This window comes from Sodiomyces alkalinus (genome assembly GCF_003711515.1).
Source record: "Sodiomyces alkalinus F11 unplaced genomic scaffold SODALscaffold_1, whole genome shotgun sequence".
NCBI lineage: Eukaryota > Fungi > Ascomycota > Sordariomycetes > Glomerellales > Plectosphaerellaceae > Sodiomyces > Sodiomyces alkalinus.
Genome location: NW_021167079.1, coordinates 799,986 through 819,479, shown reverse-complemented (window position 1 = coordinate 819,479; position 19,494 = coordinate 799,986). Strand labels below are relative to the sequence as shown.

The following is a 19,494-nucleotide window of genomic DNA, read 5'->3' as shown; positions in this document are numbered from 1 at the left end:
GCTTGTCCCCTACACGTACACCTATAAATTGTGCTGTAGTTATTACTAAGCACTTTTTACGGTCTTGATGACGTCACAAGCTGTGTGACCTTATACTTATCTTATCGCCTCGACTTGGATGTCATCATGTCACTTCATCTGGGCAACGACACTGAAATTCCTTCTTAACGAGTTAACCTAACGGATATCACGCAAAATTCAAATAGTACCTTATTTACGACGTGTTATTAAGGTAATTGGTCTTCTCGGCTCATCAGGTTATGCAGAAAAGGCAGAAAATGTCTATACGTCCATCATAGTCCATTCCCAGCTCATTCTCCAACACGTCTCAAGACTTACACTCATCATACTCTCTCCACTCCACCAACACAGACACCGATAATCTCTCTTATTATCTTTCAGATGAAGCGCCTGGCATTGAGAAGAGCAACAGTCACCAATGGCCTCCGGGCGACGAACCCCCGTCCATGGGGCTTCCACGCAGCGCCACTTACGGCTCAAGCTTCCACCCGCATGGCACACGACGGCCAGGGGGAAAGCTCCCGGGATCACCAAGCTACGAAGCAGGGCCAAACTCACCCGCCGAAAGCGGAATCACAAAGCAAAGGGAAAGGGAAAACCATGGCAGAGCTGGACGAGGAGCTAAAGGCCAAATTGGAAGGACTGGCGGGTGAAGGGGGTGCGGCCGGGGTGGAATACGAGAATGGGAAAGCTGAAGGGCTCAGAAGGGGTGTCAAGTCGAATATGTTTCGAGTGATTTAGTATGCGATGATGGAATGGAAGAATAGGCGAAGTGGCTCTACGTGACTGGGGGAGATGATTGCTTCGGTCTCAGGGGTTCAGGGGTTCAGGGGTTCAGGGGCTCGGCTGCCAGACTTGATTTAAATGGTACTGGCAATTCCCACTCCAGTAAAGTTCTCATTGTATAGTTTCCTGGGGAAGAATGGCATATATTGGTACAATGAAACGAGTGTCAAAGAAAGGTGCTAGCCTCTAAGACAGGCTTCAAGGTCGCATTGCTGTCGTGAGTCCAGTCGTATTTCATCCACCCAAGTCTTTGATATTATCATACTTCGCGCCTTGGGGGTATGTTTGTGGTGGAAAATAAAATTGATTTTTTATTATATAAATCTGTAAATATATACACTATAAGAGCGTCAGGAACAGGGACAAAGGGTTGTGTGGCGATATTTAGGGTCATCCATGGGCCCATGGCTAAGCAGCATGGGTTATGATATCAGAATTACAGCAATGGACAATCTGCCACGCAACACCTAGTAACAGGTAAGAAACATCAGGCCATTTCATAATACCCAACAAGAGTATCACAAGACCATCATCTTCATTGCTTATCATGGGTTTACACCTTCCTCATCTTTCAGTTCCTGCTGCCACCTTACACTTATTCCGGACACCAAGAAGACTCCGCAACATCTCGAGCCAGATAACGACACTTGATCGAATCGAAAACCATCGACCACACTCGCAGCGCGGCATCTTGTCCAAAATGACATCGTCAAGGTCCCGCCGGGGCAACCCAAAGGCAGAACAGGACGAATCCGCCGCCGAACTCCTCCGAACCCACGTGACCCCGTTCCCCTCCGCCACCGAAACCGAAGCCGCCTTCTCCCGCGTTTTCGACAGCTTCGGGGACTGCAAGGTGCTCCTCATCGGCGACGGCTCCCACGGCACCTCCGAGTTCTACACCGCCCGCGCCGCCCTGACCAAGTACATGATCGAGCGGCACGGCTTCAACATCGTCGCCGTCGAAGCCGATTGGCCCGACGCCGAAGCCGTGGACCGCTACGTCCGCCGCCGCCCCGCCCCGGGCCCCCGCGCCAGCGTGCAACCCGTCGCAGAGGCCGAAAAGGCCGGTCGCGAGCCGGCCTTCATGCGCTTCCCCACCTGGATGTGGCGGAACACGGAGGTCCAGGGCTTCGTCGAGTGGCTGCGCGCCTGGAACTACGACAAGGACCCCAAGGCGCCCGACTCGGTCGGCTTTTACGGGCTGGACCTCTACTCGCTCCTTACCTCCATGCATGAGGTCATCCGCTACTTTGAGCACGCTGACCCGGCCATGGCCCATGTGGCGAGGCATCGCTACGGGAAGCTCATGATGTGGGGGGAGGACCCGCACGAGTACGGCCTCGAGGCCCTCGTGAGGGGGTTCAAGGGGTACGAAGAGGAAGTCGTCGCCATGCTGACCGACTTGCTGTCCAAGCGACTCGAGTATTCGTCGGCGCACTGGAATGGGGACGACTTTCACAGCGCAGAGCAGAATGCCAGGCTGGTCATCGGTTTGTTTTCCCCTTTTGCTTTCTATTCCGCTTCCTTCTCCTTCCCTCTCCCCCCTCTCCCCCCACGACACAGACACACTGACCACCAAAACAGACGCAGAGAAATACTACAAGTCAATGTACTACGGCCGCAACGAGTCCTGGAACCTCCGCGACACCCACATGTTCCAAACCCTCACCCGCCTCCTCAAGCACCGCGGGCCCGGCGCCAAAGCCATCGTCTGGGCCCACAACAGCCACGTCGGCGACGCCCGCGCCACCAGCATGGGCGCCGCCCGCGACGAGCTCAACATCGGCCAGCTCTGCAAGGAGACCTACGGCGACGACGCCGCCCTGCTGGTCGGCTGCGGCTCCTACACCGGCACCGTGGCCGCCGCCCACCGCTGGGACACCGACATGCAGGTCATGAACGTCACGCCCGCCCTGCGCAGCAGCTACGAGGACCTCATGCACGAGAGCGGCGTGAAGAACTTCGCCCTCGACCTGAGGAAGGGCCGCTGCGACGAGACGCTCCGCAGGGCGCTCATGAGGCAGCGCCTGCAGCGGTTCATCGGGGTTATCTACAGGCCGGATACCGAGTTGCAGTCGCATTACTCGAAAGCCTGTCTTCCCCAGCAGTTTGATGGCTTTGTCTTCTTTGACGAGTCGAAACATGTCGGTGCTTTGGAGGTTCACCAGCCTCATACGGATGTTGAGTACGATGAAACTTGGCCCTTTGGCCTGTGAGATTGTCCATTGGACGAAGGTATGGAAGATTGGAATGACCTCCCTGCCGTGGGGGGGAGGGGGGGTGTATTTTCGCGTTCAGGAGGTATCTGCTGTATCTCTTGATCTATAAGGCCACTGCAGTTTGACACGTCGGACGAGCCGGAGTCCGGACAATGTAATCTATTATATTAATCCATTCATCCATGGCACCGGATTCGGAAAGTATACTTCTTCCCCGTCGGAGCCGGCATTGACGTTCAGCAGCCCCACACAGCGGCCCCGCGTCGGCCCCGCAGCGGCGCCGTTCTTGACAGTGGAGCGGCCCGCCTCACCTCCCATGAAGACGACCACCCTTGACGTCTCATTTCTCTAGACATACTCAACCAGGCCCGACTACAAGCTGGTTAATTTGCATACAAGACTTTCGTGGTTCGCAATCTCCAAGGTTTTACCTAACCAGTAGTGGGCAGTGGCATCGTATGGGCAAGACTTGCGTCCATCGGCCCGCAGAATTCACCTCTTACCTGCTATCTACGTTTCTGTTTTCTTCATGTTGTCGAAGAACACTGAAAGAACTTGGAAGATTATGCTTCGCCTCGAATGTCACACCGATATCATGAAGAATTAGACATTAGATATTACCGTTGACTCGCAGCTCCTATACTGATCTGCCTCAACTTACCCTGGGAACCACTCCCTAACAAAGCAACATACAACGTAGACACCCCCAAAATAAATTCCGTGACCCTCAACTTGGCAGAGCACTCGCCAACCCCCTTCCCCCCCCCGGCACCGCGACATCATTTGCTCGCAGAGCCCGAATCTCCAGCTCCAGAGCCCCAGGAAGTCGAACTCGAGGGCTCATCCCAGACTGTGCGTGGGACATCAGAAGAAGCGTCCGCTCCATCCAGCTGCACACCGCTAAACTTATGCACAAGATCCTTCATGTTCTCAACGTCCTTCTCCACGCCCACAAAACCTTCCTCACCAGCTGTTTCATGTTGGCCAATACCGACAATGTCATTGTGATCCAGGTGGTCCCAGTCACTCTCGTCGTCACTGTCCTCTTCATCGTCATCGTTCGTGTTATCGGTAGGGCCGCGAGAAAGAGCCTGTGCCCCAAAGTCCTGCGAGTTCGCCGTCGTGGAAAAGAAGGTGTGGTCCTCTGGCAGCCGTCGGCGCTGGCATATAAAGCCCATGGGTGTGTGCATAATGTCGTCCGTTTGACGACGATGCGTCAGCCACTCCAACAGAAACTTGAGCGGCTCTTTGATAGCAAGGCCGCAAGGCGATAGCAACGTGGACGATGTGGAGGCCGTGGAGCTCGCCGACTCTGACTCAACCACGCTCGTGTCGTCACTCGACGTAGACTCGGTGCTCCCCCCGTCTTCCCCCTGGCTAACGCCCAACCAAGTGAGGAGGGGTCCATACTCGCTGTAGTCGAAGTACAGTCGACCGGCGAGGACACCAACCTCGATGCCGAGCCAACTTGGGAACTTGAACTTCCTCTTCCCGGAAGGGACTATGAAGTAGCCGAAACTGTTGAAGATTCGCATCGACTTGGTAACCGGCGCGGCGTAGCTCAACAGCCACACTTGCGGCTTCTCCATTCTCCGGAGACGGGGCAGAAGGAGCTCGGCTTCTTCCGGAATCACTACGACGGCTATCTCGAACACAGGACTCCACAGAATCCATTCCACCGGTCGCTGTGAGGTGAGGGTTTACATGTTAGCTTATAGAGTGACTACCACAAACTGATGCTTTGTTTTTGGAGGGAGAAACAGAAAACCAAGACAAAAAGGAGAAGAGGCAAAAAAGGGTGGAACGTACCATGATGCTCCTTTCGGTCCTGGATTTGTCGGGGATAATTGTTTTGCAAAACTCTTGCGTTACAAAGAGTCTCGACGACGTTTTCTCGACTCCAAACTTGCGCCCGATCTTCGTATCTCCCAGGTACTCAAACGCCTGAACAAAGGACCCATTGGAGTCCAAGAAGCCCGTTTTGACGAAGCCTTTCAGCGAATCACTGAGGCCGGGGAATACATGAGGCAAGAAGGAGACCGGCTTCTGATTCTCACGGACCTGTTCGACTTCGAACTCAACTTCCCGCTCCTGCTCCACCTCCTCAAAAGCCGACGAGTGGGCAACCCTGCCGTCGGAGAGCAAAGCCCGCTTCTGCTGCAGCAGGTTGGTGACGAAAGCCTGCAGCCGGGGAAAGTCAGCCTGTATCGACTGTGGCTCGCCGGTTGACGAAGAAGCCGGCATCCTATGCTTGGGGCCGTATAGCTGTTCCAGCGTTTGTTCTTCTCGTTGCCGGATCACGTCCAGCAGCTTTGCTCGATCCTGGCCATCCGCGAGGAACATGGAGTGCTTCCACAGCGCGTTAGTACGTCGGCAAAAGTCAAAGCCCTGTGCGATATGCAGGGACATCATGTGCTCATTTGCCTGGCAGCTCTGTTCCAGTAACCACCGGACCACGTCAACCGAAGTCACAGGCGGCGGGCGCTTGAGGTTCGGCGACGACATGGGATTCATGTTCCCTTTGCTAGGCCGCAAGTCGAGCACGCTCCGATAAACCTCTGGAGGCGCCACGAAGGCTACTGACTGGGTCGAACCCAGCTGTCTCAATCTCATCGCAGCTACAGCTTCCGAGTTAGTTCTGGTGGCCACAGTTAGACGAGACGGAGTATATCACCCACCTTGCACCGTTTGATCTTTTGTCTGCCCCAAGCCGAGGGTGACAGCGCCCCTTGCGTTGGGAGGAAGTTTCAGATCAGTGCCCCGCGTGTGTGCCTCGTCGATATAAACAACACACGTCTCAAGACTGTCGGCAAAGGGACTTGCTAGAAGAGGCAATGCCCCTTTCTGATAACGAGCCCGGACCATAATCTGACTGTTGCGGCCCAAGTACACGGCCCCTTGCGCTTCAGTATCGATATCAAGCCATTGCTGCGCGAGGTCTTCGTTTTTTTGCTCGAGAATGTGGGCACCAGCGTCTATGAGGATGCGTATTTTCTCCTTGTGGAGAAGCTCCAGAAGCCCTTTCTCCGTCAGATGGCGGCCGTCCCTGTCGACGGCTTGAATGCACCTGCTGTTTCGCGGCTCCAAGAGGGAGCTAAGAACTTCGGCGTTGGTCTGAAGCAGGCTCGGCAAGTCGTCCTGTTTGATGTTCTGGGGCAGCATCCCCTTGTTGTCATTCGTACCGCTAAAGCCCGTCGTCAGAGCTCGTCGCGGCCCTGTGCTGAACAGCGGGATGTCCCAGCCCGAAGCCTGGAGCTTGATGCTGAACTGCTTCGCGTGGGCAGGAAAAACAAAGTTGTTCATGTAGTGATTCAAAACAATTCTGTCGAACCGCAAATGCTGCCACAGCTCATCTACCTGGGCCTCGTCGTCGGCGTTGACGAGATGCCAATGGCGAAGCGTGACGGGTAAGGTGTCGGACCCGTTTATCCACCGTTCGTATCGCGCAGCCGGGTCGTCCGATTTGATGACATGCTGCAGGCTTTGTGAGATTTGACCCTTGGTGACGCCGGTTTGGTAGAAGGCGAGGCATGTCAACACAAGCGCCGTGTCAGGATGGCCGTACTCCGCGGTCTGAGAGGGGATTCCTTTGGCCTCAAACGGCACGGCAATGGGGGCTCGGTCGGGATGAAGGCCGTACTGGACGTTCCAACGCTTCTTCAGGCAAAGGAGCAAGATGCGCTGAGAGATCAGACCTCGGAGAAGATAAAGATTTTTCAGCCCAAAGACGTCGTCAGTCAATGACTCGGCGGCCTCTATCCAGGTAGCCTCGGGAACATCAACGCCGACAATGATCGTCTCAATGATCTTCCTGGCCGCCTCCGAATCCGTATTCTTGAGCTGAACCCCAGACAAGCGACCCGCGCAAACATCAGCCACTAGTAGATCGTTGAGGGCATCCTCAGCTGCAGTGTGAAGGAAATGGATAATGGGATAACCCTGATGTCGCCGCACAACCTCGATGCCACGGGGAAACCGTGACCGGAGAAGGGATGTGTGGCCTTCGACGAGAGACAAGACCTCCTCAATCACTAGCCAACGGTGAGGATGACCATCGACCGCGGTTTGGGGTCCGCTAGGATAGATCAGTTGGGTCTTCGCAGACAGAGTAAAGTCGGACTCGTCGAGAACATCGCGGCACGACGCATTCAACCATCTTTGGATTTCGACCATTTTCGTGGCGGCTTCTAGGCGACGGTCGGCTAGAAGCTGTAGGCCGCTCAGCTTGAATGACATGATATGCTCAGGAAGACAAAGCATGACGCCCCCAGAGCCGAGAGTATCCCGATGGATGGTCTGGTAAAGGTTTAGGACGTCCGGTTGGGAAGAAGACCGACGTGAATATGGGATATGCCGGACGACACGTCCAACAAGGCCACCGAGACGGCTCTGAATGACCTGGGCCGTCTGCAAAAGCAGAGCCCTTGGGACAATAAGCCGACAAAGTTGAGTCTTGTCCGCAAGCATTACGACTGCCATGGGCATGATGCAAGACGTTTTTCCTGGAATAAAGGTCAGTTTAGATCTGTAAAAACCAGAACCAGAAGAGGGGAGGCGCCCATTTCAACGCACCTTGACCCATGTTCATCTGAAGCACAGAATTGTTCCCCGATGCTGGCGATATGATGGCCCTCGCTACATCAACCTGAGGTTTTCGTATGAGAATGTCATTGTCAATCTCTAGGAGAAGCCACTCCGGATGGTCGGCAGGATTCCAGTTCGAGTGGCCCTCATGGCGTTGTTCTTCGAGGAAACGCTTGCTATTGTGGCAGAGCTGTGCATCCCTCATTCGAATAAGACGCTGTAGTTTCGTGACAAGGAACCCGTAAGTCACCAAAGCCTCCTTCATACCAGGTCCCAGATACGGCGTGGTGTCATTGCGAAGCTGCTCTAGGAGTGCGACTGGGGAGAGACAGGGCCAAAGGTTACCCGCGCTGAGCCAACCAAAACCACCACTGCCACGGGACAGCGCTTTCTGGATGCTTTCGCTGTGGTCGCGCAAGGCTTTGCGAGCCATGGCTATATCAACCTCCGTATTGACCAAAAAAGGGAGAGCTTTCTCTAGCGGCCGAGGTGTCATGCGATCGCGAATCAGGGCCAAGAGCGACTCCTGCAAGTCCTTCCCGTATTGTTTCCTCGTGGGATTTGCCGAAGAAGAAAATCCGTCCACAATCCCCCTGAGAATGGACAACTCTGGAGGAAGTGACGAGAGGGCTTTGTGAACATCCCCATCCCCCCAATGACCCGGTTGGTGCGACTGAAGTTGCATATCTTCTGGGCGAGGAGTGAGGAGGACAGAATGCCTGATCGGTTGATCGTACGACTTTAGCGTCAAGTCGGCCGTGAGTCGCGGTATCATGAAAGAAGGAATATCATGCGGCAGCGTAAGCGCTGTAGTTGGCGCTTTCAAGATGGTTGGTTTCGAGGACCAGATATCGCACCGCACCAAATTCACTTCTCCACCCTGCTCGTTCAACACCTCTTCCACTGTCGTCTCAAGTTGCTGCAAGTATCGGCTCAGATCCAAATTATTCAACAACCTTTGCAGTTCGACGCTCAAGAAAGTCCAGGCTATCTGATGGTCAATAAAGCACCCGAGCGACTGATCCTTGAGTAGCCTCTCAAAGTCGTTGGCCGAACGAGGCACTTGAGGCCACTTATCAACGAGAAGAGACGCAATCTCGGATGCTTCATCGCCCATTTTGGATACGTACTTTTTGCGGGCTTCACTTTTCTTCCCCTTTTTGGCCGTGGGAAGATTGTGGTTATTCCGGTCCATCTGTTCGATCAACAATAACGCCCTCAGAGAATCCACGCAAGGCTCCTCAAAGGGGCGGAATCCGTTCAATGTGGGATGCTCCGGTGGTTCAATGTCACGCAGACGGGCGTTTTGGGAGAGCTCCACGAGCCAACGTACAAGCCCCATGTCGGTCTTCTCTCCGTACGCCAGGAACGCAAGCCGGAACACGACACTGCTACGGCTGTCCCGGATGCCCAGTTGTCTGCATGACTGAACCAGAGGGGGCCAAATAACCGAAATGTCGCCATCTAGAAGCAGGGGAATGTCCACAGCGGGCAAGCCGTGACTGAAACCGCCGATGGTGTTCCATGTCTGCAAAAGAGGTGTCAACTTTGGCAGCGAGGGCGTTACTCCGGCGTTTGCCCCCAATGCTTTCACCGTCTGGTACACTTGACAACTCTGCTTCGATGCGCACGCGCGATCTTCAGGAGCGTAGACCGTAACTTGTGCAGCTTTGACGAGGATGTCATGTTCCGAGGGGGAATTGATTCGCTCATAGATCTGTCGCCGGATGAGACCACGAAGAACCAAGTGATTATCTGCGTGTTTATCTTCGGGTCTTGGGGTGTCAGGGGCTTGTGTCGGAACGCCGGTCGTCATTCGGAAAACGTCCAGCCTTCGTGACTGTTCGAGGATGCTGGATGCAAGACTGGCCAGGCCTTCGTGTTGCACAGTGGCCGTGAGGCGATCATTCCATGCCACCTTCTGGTAGATCTTTGAGCCCGCTGGGTAATATACTCTTTTCGGCGACAGTGACTGCAGCCTGGTCAACATGCTTCGGGGTCCGATGTTCAAGGGTGTCCATGGTTGACTGGAAGCCGACCTCAGGCAGTGAAAAGCTTCTTCCGTTCCCGTACGTCCAGTGAGCCCATCGGGAAGTGGAAAGGATGTGACAGCGTGCAAAAGTGCCTTGAGGTACAAATGAAGTGGCTCAGGAGCGCATCTGAGTCGGCCTAGGACTTCGTCGACGGAAAAACGGGCATATGAGCCATTGTTTGCGACTCTGACCGCGACATGCATCCCTTGCTTCTTCCAGAAGAACTCGGGGCCAATGGGAACAAGAATGCTTCGACGGAGAGCGTTCGCGACGTTCTGTAACACAAGCTTACTCGTGAGGCCGTAGAAGGTACCGGCGTCCTGATTCTCTGCAATCTCGGACTTGAGCTCGGAACATTGGAGCCGCTTTTGGTTATTGACATGGAAGCGAATTTCGAGGCGCTTCATCTCCACCGACAGCCGGCCTTGTGGTGTTTGGTAAATCGTCAATTTGTCGGTGTCTTCAAAGTCTCGGAAGATGTCGGCGATTTGTTTTCCGACCCCTGAACGGGGCTCAACGAGGTAGGATCCCAACTTTTCAGTCTTGAGTATGGCAGGCCCCATTCCTCGGAAACCCCGAGTTCTGCTGCTCTGGTTTCTCACGGCCAGACGCTTGCGTACGTCAAGGACCCAGTTTCCCGGCCTCTGCGCCCATACCCGCGGTTTTCGTCGCATCTCGAGCTTGCCCGTCTGGAGATTGAGCCAATGCACGCAGTCATCCACGAGCCCGGAGGGCAGGTCCAGGTCCCGCTGCGGCCCCTTCAGTCCATTGCCAAAATTCGTACGGGGAACAAGTTCGAGAATGGAACCTTTGTACACTGCCCGCACAACGACCTGGTTGTCCCTGAAACCGAAATGGATCTGGTGACCGAAGACGCTGTTGACAAGCTGATACTCCATCCCTGCCAGGTTTGACGATCGTGTGAGTAAATGCTGACTTGGAAACAGCTCCTGGATGCCGGGATCCTCCCTCATCTGCAGAGGAAGCCTCCCAAGGGGCTTCCCGTCCACGAGGAGGTGTCCCTGCAGAAGGTGATAGTGGACGGCTTGTGAAGCTGCGAACTTCGTCTTCTGCGTCCGCGAGACGCGCCACCAGCTATCACATGGCATGTAAGATGCCGGCTGCCACAAACCGAACGACCGTTTGCTTAACCCTCCAACGTCGGTCCAAGTCTCGTTGATGGCGTCTTCAAGAGCCGCGTAGCCCGTACTAAACCATTTGCTGATCCGACGTCGCATGGCATGGGACGTAGAAAGGTCCCTGATGAGCATCTGTCTGAGGGTCGGGGCGAGCTCCTGGAGATTGACGAGGAGATTTTCTTGGAGAGCAATAGATGCACGAAAGAAACAAAGCAAGTCAGTGCTATCTAGATCAGCCTGATCATCAGTTGCATGGTGATAGATAGCAAAGGTCTGCCGACAGAGCAAGGCGGCCCAGAACGCATAGGTCGCTGCTTTGCGTACCGCTTCGGCGTCGTTGTTCAACCTGACCTCGCTTCGAAGGTGGGTAAGCCAATCGGCGGTAATTTGTCGGGTCCTGGAAAGCAATCCATATGCCGTCTCTTGGAAGACGGCAGGGCAGAGATAGTAGAGCCGTAGGCTCAGGGTGATGATCGTGCTCATACAATACACCTCGCGCCAGCTCGAGACCAGGGCGTCCAGCCGGCAGTGAAGCGTGCCACAGAGCCTTGCACAAAAAGTAGGGTCCCGGAACACTACATGGGCCTCGCGAAGTACTCCGCCTTCCTGTACGGCTGGGCCCGCTTGGAGGGACAGCCTATGAAATAGTGCCATGGTGGTCTCGCTGCTGAAGTTGATATTGGTTGCGCCGAGTTCGACGAGGAGTACCAGCCATCGTCGGCCTCTCGCAGAGACGGCTCGGCGAAAGGCGTTGAACTCGTGGCAAGACATATCAGAGGGCACGTCATGTTCATCTGCGGCAATTTCGTACGACGTAGGGGCGTACACGTCTCTCTGCATGGCAAGAGCGGAGTTCTCATAGGGATCGGAGATACCCCGGGGTAGCCAAGTTCCCAGCAAGTGCTGGTACCAAGGCACACCAAGAAGCTCAGAAGCCCAGACGCCGGATCCCGAATCGTAATAAGAGAATTTGGGTCCGAATGGCAAAGAGATTGCTCCCAAGGTTGTTGGAAGCTTCTGTTCTTTGTAATGAGTCTGGAGAAACGACTTGGTCTCTGACCCAAGAGTGAGTGACAGACGGTTGCTGCGTTGATCCCAGAAAGACCTAAGCTGGCCAAACGCGTTCAGCAGCAGTACAGGCTTATTACCTCTGCGGTCAAGGACATCTCGGCATCCCAGAATTTGTAGTTTCCACGTTGCCATGCGGTACCCGGCCAAGTATGCTGGAATGGCGAGCTCGAAGAGAACGGCAGCCCGGTGGGCTTTGGCCTTCTTTGTGGATGGCGGGAGAAAGTCCTCGTGCGCGGTGATCTTCAGCTTCTTCCGGCTGCGCCATTTCCAGCATTTGGTGCAGCCTCGGACGTCCCTCCCGCCGTTAGCATAGAAGGTGCAGGTGCAGACGCCAACGCGGATGTCCTCTGTGAGCTGATTATACTGGTCCGTGAGGTCGCTCAGCTCGGAATGCTTTGCATCGGCTGATCTCATGGAGGCCGAGTCTATGGTATGGCCTAAAGTCTCGATGTCCTTGCCATGCTGGGTCGAGTGAACGTACTGCATAGGGAAGGCCATCCGACTCTTCGGGTCGCTGAGGATGGTGTTATGGCTCGTGCTGCAAGACTCAATACGGCTGGCGAGGTATGTCTGAACGTCTCTAAGACGGCACATTTCATCTGCAGTGGCCAGGCAGAGTACGTCCAAGGCGGCCGGTACGAAGATTGGGTGATACTGGCAAAGGAGGGGGCATGCTGTGGTGGCAGCTTGGTCCATGGCTACCCAGAGCTCAAATAGTTTGAGAAGGTAGGCACTCATGAGTGTCGCGTCATCGTTGTATGCCGTGTCAACCTCCAGAAGATACTTTTGGATGGATTCTGCGAGTTTTTCGCATTTCTTCTCGGCAAAGACCACGGACGCGTCATCCTTTTCCGTAATCACCGTGGACTCGAAGTCAATAAGCGCGGAGTACTTGGTCGCCAAATGGTTGACTTGAGAGACGGTGCCTTCTCCCAAAGACGGCATATCGAGGGTCACCTTGTGGGTGGGTGCGGCGGTACCCTGCGATGCCAGACGCTGGAGATGCGCACCACTGTAGGGTAGGCTCAAGACCAGGTCACTGTCAGGAGCGCGGAGTGGGAGGGGCGGAATATGACGGATGGTCTTTTGTTTGTGATTCTCCCACGCAGAGGAAATCATCTTCCTGGTCTTTTCGACAATGCCCTCGAAATAGACAGATGTGGCTGTGAAAAAGTCATCGTATGACGCGCGAAGCGGTCCAGAAGCAGACGACCTCTCCGAATCCAATTTGGCAAGGCGGCGGCAAAGCTTTGCCTGAAGCATAAGGATCTTTTCGGGATGCAGAAGACCAACGGACTCATTGAGGAAGTCAGCCAACACGCGGCACATGATGAACTTGAAGTATACCCGGGCCACGCGACCGTCGCTGTGGCTGAGCAGGGTAGCGAGGAGTCGACAGAGGGCAACGCGGAGCACGAGCCAGTAGGGCGATCGCCTCCATGGAATCTCTGCAGAGGCCAGGACGACGTCGTCCCGAACCTTTTTGCATATTTTATGGATACGATCATCGACGGGCTGGCCCATTCCCTCCAGCAGGGACATGAGCATCTCGCTAATGAGGGCTGGGTTGGCAAAATCGCGAGATTCGACGACGGACTTTCCTCCTTTCATTGCTCGCGAGGCAAACCGGTCGAACGACTCGGAACTGGCTTGTTCGAGAAACTGGATCAAAGTGTCCATGAAGGTGCCGTCCGAGAAGGTGCCTGGGGGTATGGCCACTGCACGGTCGGGGAAAGTCCGTACGAGGGCATGGTTGGCCTCGAGAACTGTAGGAGCCGGGGCTGCAACCCGGAAAGCCTCGAAAACGATGCAGTCATTGCTAATGAAAACGGGGTCAGAGTCAGATGAAAAAGGCTTCGGGCAACAGCTGGGGGATGATGTGTGTGCGGCCTACCTTGGGGCCCGATGAATGAGAATCGCAGCATTCTGTTGGATGACATGAACAGCGAGCCACTCTACGGCACCATCATGTGTGAGAAGACTGAGGGCGTGAAGTATCCGTATATCACCACTGGCTAGCGCATTGTGGTTCAGCGACCGAGTGGCTTTCAAGGAGACTTCGACGGTATCCCAGACTCTCGTGTCTCCCGCATGGCGAAGGGAGGCACAGGCTGCTTGAAGGCGTTCTCCCAAATTCCGTGTCAGGGCAGTATCGTTGCCGTCAAAAGCACCAGGCAACTGGGGTGGTAGAACGAGATGCTCGAAGACGGCTTCGAGGAGCTTGGTTGCGCTGGCATCCATCGCTCTATTCCCCCGGGGGGCCTCAGGTGCTGGTGGTAAGGGCAAGGAAGGTGCAGAGCAGAGAAGAAGAGCGGTAGACTCAGATGAGACAAGGTAAACAAGATAGTGGAGGACAGAAAAAGCTAGGATAGAAGGCTGATTTGTAGGGAGATGAGAGAAGAAATCGAGGTGAGAGGAGGGGGGAAAAAAGGTGGAAGAGAAGAGGCTTTCAGGGAGAAAAAGCTTTCAGGAAGAAAAAGCTTTCAGTCTCAGACCTCATAAGGTACCTTGGGTGACTAGTCGTAAGGCAAAGCAGGCAGGTGCAGGAAAGAGATGAGTGGAAGGAAAGAGCTGAAGCAAGAAGCATGCCTGCCTATAAGGACAGCACCTTTCTAATCTTCCCCGCTGGTGGGCACGATTCGCTATCGCCAGACTCTAGTAGTCGTGACGATCTTGTTCTAATCTGCAGGTAAATAGTAGGCCTCCCGCATAGGCAGTGGGTAGTGAATGTTCTCTCGTCCTATAGTGGTCAGCCATGGTCAACCAACGAGACGAGAACATCTGTTACTGTTATTACTTACCTACCTAACTTTACTGTTCTTTCTTCTTTGATAGGACGAAAGGCAGAGAAGGAGAAGGCATATAAGATGTAGTCAACGAGGGCTTAGCAGATATGTTGTTGATCCTACTATGGTGCATGTGCATGCATGCATGAAGTGGAATAAAGGGCCGAGCAAGAACAGGCCCGTAATCTGAATCGGTGGCCTTCAGATGTCATAGGCATGTCCGTGGTAGCAAGATTGACACCGGTCTGTAGGACTCCGTTTGACTCCGTCATTAGGTGCCTGCCTGGATGAATGACACTAGACGATTGAGAGCGTAGAAGACTGTCTGACAACATTAAATCCGGAGCTGAGGAGGAAATAAAATTTTAGGATTAATTACGAAGCACTTGACAGCTTGAGACAGGGTCCAGGGTCCAGGGTCAGAGGTCTTGGGCTTCATGTGATTTGGGAAGGGATTTCCATGGGAGGGGACCTGGAAGGGGACGTGCATCTTATCAGCGATTCGGGCAGGCCATTAATGGGTCGCTCCTGTCCATCATTGATGGTGCTTGTATCACCAAGGTAATAAGGTACCTAGACTTTGATAACCTAGGTACCGTAGGTTCCATCTGCCGTTCTATGTTTCGCCGAGATATAATTGTATTCGGATCATCATCTTCAACAACATTTGACTAATTGCATCTCTCTATCACTCATAGGTCGGGTAGCCAAGTTAGGTGCGCGGCACGACCCGAATGACATGGGACGTGAGGAGCCAGGTTCCGTATCTCTGGTACCCGCTGTCGGGGCCGGCTCGGAGCCGGAGGGGCCATAAACTAGAGCCTAGGGACGTCCAAGTACAGGTAGATTCCTCGTTCTGTTTTACGATCTCGTAGAAGCGTCTCCAAAGTCGAAGACGAGTAGAAGTGTATCTTGAATAGGAGAAGAGTAAAAAAAAAAAAGTAAAAAAAAAAAAAAGGAGAACAAGCTAGTCCCGGCGAGGTTTGAACTCGCGCTGTATCGCCGTTAGCTTGATTGCCCTTTTGGGAAACTTGGCTTGTGCGCGACGTGACTCACTCTTGACATATCTTAGCATATTCATTAGGCATAACCCAATAAGTATAAGAGTCAAATCCTAACCACTAGAAGACGGGACTGACTTCGCAGTGCAATGTTGCCAAGTTCCGCCCTTAAGTTCGTTTATGTGGGTCTGGACCTCCCAGTCCCACTTTCCCCCACTCGGCTTCCGCTAGACGCACCACTGACTCGGGGAGTCACAGGTACTCCCAGCACTTCCCAGCACTGTAAACCCCCTGATGATGCCGTCTTGTTAGTGGTCCGTAGACCCTAAATCTCCCTTATCACCCGTCCCTCCCTGACTGATCACCCGCCCTACGCAAAGAGGAGAATAGCAACAACATGTTTATATTCCGATGGTTTTCAGACAGACGGCAGTCGCCTCCTCTTCGTTTGCTTAAACGATGAACAGTATAAACACTTGTCTTGACGGGTCAACTCGCCTCTTGCTAATTAGGTATCAGGACGTAAAATATCGAAACCAACAAACTCCCTTCACCCAACCAACGCCCTCATATACCCCGACATTCCCAGCGTCGCACCGCCAACCCCTTTTCCCCTGAGATTATCCCCAACTCGCCATCTAATCTACGTGTAGATGCTTTCCGTAAACTGGTTCACCTGCAACCCATACTCTGCCATCTCCGCGTCCTTCAAAAAGTCAAGCGGCATCCGGACGAGATGACCTTTAATCTGGCCAATCTTGCGACGCGCATCTTCAGCCGGCATGAACTGGTCGAAAATGTGACCCCTCTTGACGCCAACGGGAGGGAGGTAGCGGTCGTAATCGTCGAAATTTTTGACTGGCGGGCGGTTGTATTAGTTCAGTAGCATGACATGGACATGCACGAGGGTTCGTCAAGGCAACTTACCATGGTCATCCGGGTCGGCGTGGAAGAGGTGCCTGTAGAGCTCCGTGTTCTTCGTCGCATTCCCGATCCACATGTCCCACACATCCTCTCCCAGGGGATCGGCCACGAAATCCCAGCTCTCGTCCTGGTCCTTCGGGTCGTTGGGCGACGTCTCCCCGGGCGGCTGCGCGTTCTGGTCACCCGTGGCATCCACCGGCTGCGCCGGCAACAACCCCAGGTGCTCGCGCCAGAGGTACCGCCGCAGCGTCGCGGCGTGCCACCCGGCCTCGAACGGCTGCCCGTCCATGACGCTGGTGATCGTCTTGGTGTCTTCCATGACGATGCTCAGCTCGCTGTCGTGGCGCCCTAGCTGCGACCGGTCGTTGAGGTTGCTGGACCCGCAGATCACAAGGCGGTCATCCGCAATGAGCAGCTTCGAGTGGATGTAGAGCTCCTCCTGGACCCAGTTCTGGACTTCGGACTCGAGATTGTCGTCATCCCAGGGCTCGTCCATCAGCGATCGCAGGTTGCCGGACATGGCGTGGTGGGCAAGAGACGGCTCGGATTCGATCCTATCCTCGGGCATGGCGGCCTCGAACCTCTTTTTCGCTTCCTGGGCCTCCTCTCGGTCCGGCGTGGGGAGGACGGGGTCCTGGTCACGCCAGCTGCCCATATGGCGGTCGCGGTGCGTGGGACTCTCCATTTCCCTTGTGCCGTGGATCCCACTCGCCATGATCTCCTCGGCTTCGGCTCGCTGGACCTTCTGGTACGGCACCTCGGTTTTCTTTTCCTGCTCGGCGAGGGCAGGAACTCGGCTGAGACGGTCGTAGTTTCGGAGGTTGAAGAAGAAGATGTACTGGGTGGGGTCGACTTCTTGCGCTCTGATCTGTTCGAAAATGGAGTGCTCCCCGCGGCAGATGGACTTGTATTGATAGTCCATGATGGCCCGGGTAGCCGTGGCGGCATCTTCCCGGAGATCGCCCGCAAACCCGGGTACGGCCGGGATCAAGACGATGATGCGAAACTTTCGACCCTCTTTGGCTGCGCGGACAATCGCCTGCACAATGGCCCTGCCGATGGTGTTATTAATCGGGGACTGCTGGTCACCAGTGGCTGTGATGAAGAACTGGTTCTCGATATAGACATAGTGTTCGGCTTCTAGGATCGCTTTGGCGTAGGCGTTTTGGATGGAGTGGTCCAGGAGAATACCGGAGGACCAATCGTCGCTGGACCGCACGATTTGGGCACGAATCGTCCCGCGATTGTCGAGATTCTTTGTTTCCAGGGGCGTCAGCGGGTGGAGGACATAGTCTCCCACCGGATGCTTGGGCCGTTGGACGCCGACAAGGGCCTCGTCTTCGCCAGTGCGGCCACGCATCTGGATCCAATCATACCGATTGTCGCGCTTGTACTTGTCCCGCTTGATGAAGTTCCAGCGCAGAACGAAGTGTTCTGCGATATCGTAGACGCAGGGCCCGATAACGCCCATGGCGACATCGTGCCACGGCATGCGGCCGTAGAGGGACTTGGTCAGCTCATTCTGCTTCCAGTCGTTGACGTTCTTGAAGTCCATGATCCGGTTGTTGTTGAAGTCCTGGCCGGGCCACACCTCGTTGTGGACGCCCCTGGGGTGGACATCGGCCAGGGCATGCGTGCTGGTGTCCCAGCGGCCGAAGCACAGGTCAAGGCCGCCAATGAAGGCCGTGGCGTAATCGATGACGATGAATTTCTCGTGGTGGGCCCAGTAGAAAGTCATGTCTGCGGCGTTCTCGAAGACGTTGTGGTCAGGGTGCCGCATGACCCGAATGTTCCCGTATCCCGGCGAGCCCTTGGGGCAGAGGCCATGGAGGGCATGCTTGGTATGCGCCGAGTTGCAGGTGAGAGCGGCCTCCACCTCGCGGTAGACGATAACGTAGATCTTCACGCCCGCTTCGGCGCGGCGTTTGAGAACCTGGTCGAGACGCCACTCCTGGTTATAGTATGGGGGTCGACGGAGAAAGAGCTCGGGAGAGAGCCACCAATCGGCGATATAGATGGTCTCCTTGGCCTGCTCAAGCGCCTCGGAGACGGCCCAGAAATAGTCGCGTCCGTCGACGTACCACTTGATGAGGTTTCCTTCGCGCTCGGGGAAGTATGAATTGTACCGGTTTTCGCTGGTGATCTTAGAGCGCTTCTCATCGGTAGCCTGCTCGTGTTCCTCGTCATGTCGATGATTACCATTGAACTAGCAGAATTCATAAGTGTCAGAGGGGGGCCGGGAGGGGGGGAGGATATTCCAGGAGAGGCAGAGGTGGTGGGTTATGATGTCGTAAAAAAGGGCTCACTAGATTGCCGAACTTGCCAAGCTGTTGCTTCTTGTGGTGGAGAGAGACCTTGGCATCGTGGAGATGCGTGCCCTCAAGCTTTTCTTCGAGTTCTCGAAAAGGCTTCTTTAGCTTGTCCCGCCAGCTACTGCCGCCGCCGTCGTCCTGGGCTTTGGTCGTCATGGTGGGCTACTACTGGAGACAATGACACGAGCGACGTGAGTTTCTGTTCCTTTCCAAAGCTGCGCTAACTTATCTTTACCCCGTCCCTGCCAATTTCGGTCAAGGTAATCCTTCTGACTGAGGTACGGATAGTGGGGCAACGGCCACCTTGGCGTGACACTGGTAAGGTAGACAGGACGCAATTTGGGTGCGACAGCTGCTTGGTCAAGAGTTGGGGCTCTCAGGAGTGAACGAGAACAACAATTCCGAGAGGTGGTCTCAGACGCCAACCTAACCGAAGCTGAGGTAGTCGAAGAGAGGCGGAGGAGGGGCAAGGAGGATACGCAAATAAGGTCGGTAATCAAAAGCCGTATGTCTCGGCATGTAAAGGGTGGGGTGGGTGTATGTGTAGGTATTGGAATATATCAGTTCGCGCCTGGAAACCACCTTCAGCCAACTTTAAGTCAAAAGACGGAACGTAGA

The 19,494-nt window shown here is 54.7% G+C and overlaps 4 protein-coding genes across 4 annotated transcripts; 2 read left to right on the top strand and 2 right to left on the bottom strand.

Moving 5' to 3' along the window:
• Window positions 1–179: 179 nt before the first annotated feature.
• Window positions 180–949, top strand: SODALDRAFT_326097 (hypothetical protein; the record flags this gene model as incomplete). The annotated part of the gene is made up of 1 exon (XM_028610086.1): window positions 180–949. A coding segment is annotated over exon 1 (355 nt), but the record flags the coding sequence as incomplete, so codon positions are not given.
• Window positions 950–1,416: 467 nt separating this feature from the next.
• On the top strand, window positions 1,417–3,122 carry SODALDRAFT_341562 (hypothetical protein). The gene is made up of 2 exons (XM_028613042.1): window positions 1,417–2,297; window positions 2,392–3,122. The coding sequence occupies exons 1-2, from the start codon at window positions 1,508–1,510 to the stop codon at window positions 3,021–3,023; spliced, it is 1,422 nt and encodes a 473-aa protein (XP_028469717.1). The 5' UTR covers window positions 1,417–1,507; the 3' UTR covers window positions 3,024–3,122.
• Window positions 3,123–3,623: 501 nt separating this feature from the next.
• SODALDRAFT_347045 (hypothetical protein) lies at window positions 3,624–14,375 on the bottom strand. Its single transcript, XM_028613280.1, has 5 exons — window positions 13,748–14,375; window positions 7,599–13,672; window positions 5,705–7,528; window positions 4,836–5,644; window positions 3,624–4,711 (listed from the first exon to the last, which is right to left on the bottom strand). Exons 1-5 carry the CDS (start codon window positions 14,092–14,094, stop codon window positions 3,806–3,808), a joined length of 9,960 nt encoding a protein of 3,319 aa, XP_028469716.1. The 5' UTR covers window positions 14,095–14,375; the 3' UTR covers window positions 3,624–3,805.
• A 1,908-nt stretch (window positions 14,376–16,283) lies between these two features.
• Window positions 16,284–19,032, bottom strand: SODALDRAFT_318709 (phospholipase D p1; the record flags this gene model as incomplete). The annotated part of the gene is made up of 3 exons (XM_028609393.1): window positions 16,284–16,498; window positions 16,568–18,770; window positions 18,871–19,032. 3 exons carry the CDS (start codon window positions 19,030–19,032, stop codon window positions 16,284–16,286), a joined length of 2,580 nt encoding a protein of 859 aa, XP_028469715.1.
• Window positions 19,033–19,494: the final 462 nt, after the last annotated feature.

Coding starts and splice junctions, on each gene's coding strand:
- SODALDRAFT_341562 (XM_028613042.1), top strand. CDS start 1,508: ATGACATCGTCAAGGTCCCGCCGGGGCAACCCAAAGGCAGAACAGGAC. Junction 2,298..2,391: donor GAATGCCAGGCTGGTCATCG/GTTTGTTTTCCC, acceptor CCACCAAAACAG/ACGCAGAGAAATACTACAAG.
- SODALDRAFT_347045 (XM_028613280.1), bottom strand. CDS start 14,094: ATGGATGCCAGCGCAACCAAGCTCCTCGAAGCCGTCTTCGAGCATCTC. Junction 7,529..7,598: donor TCAGATGAACATGGGTCAAG/GTGCGTTGAAAT, acceptor CCTTTATTCCAG/GAAAAACGTCTTGCATCATG. Junction 4,712..4,835: donor GGACCGAAAGGAGCATCATG/GTACGTTCCACC, acceptor CTCACCTCACAG/CGACCGGTGGAATGGATTCT.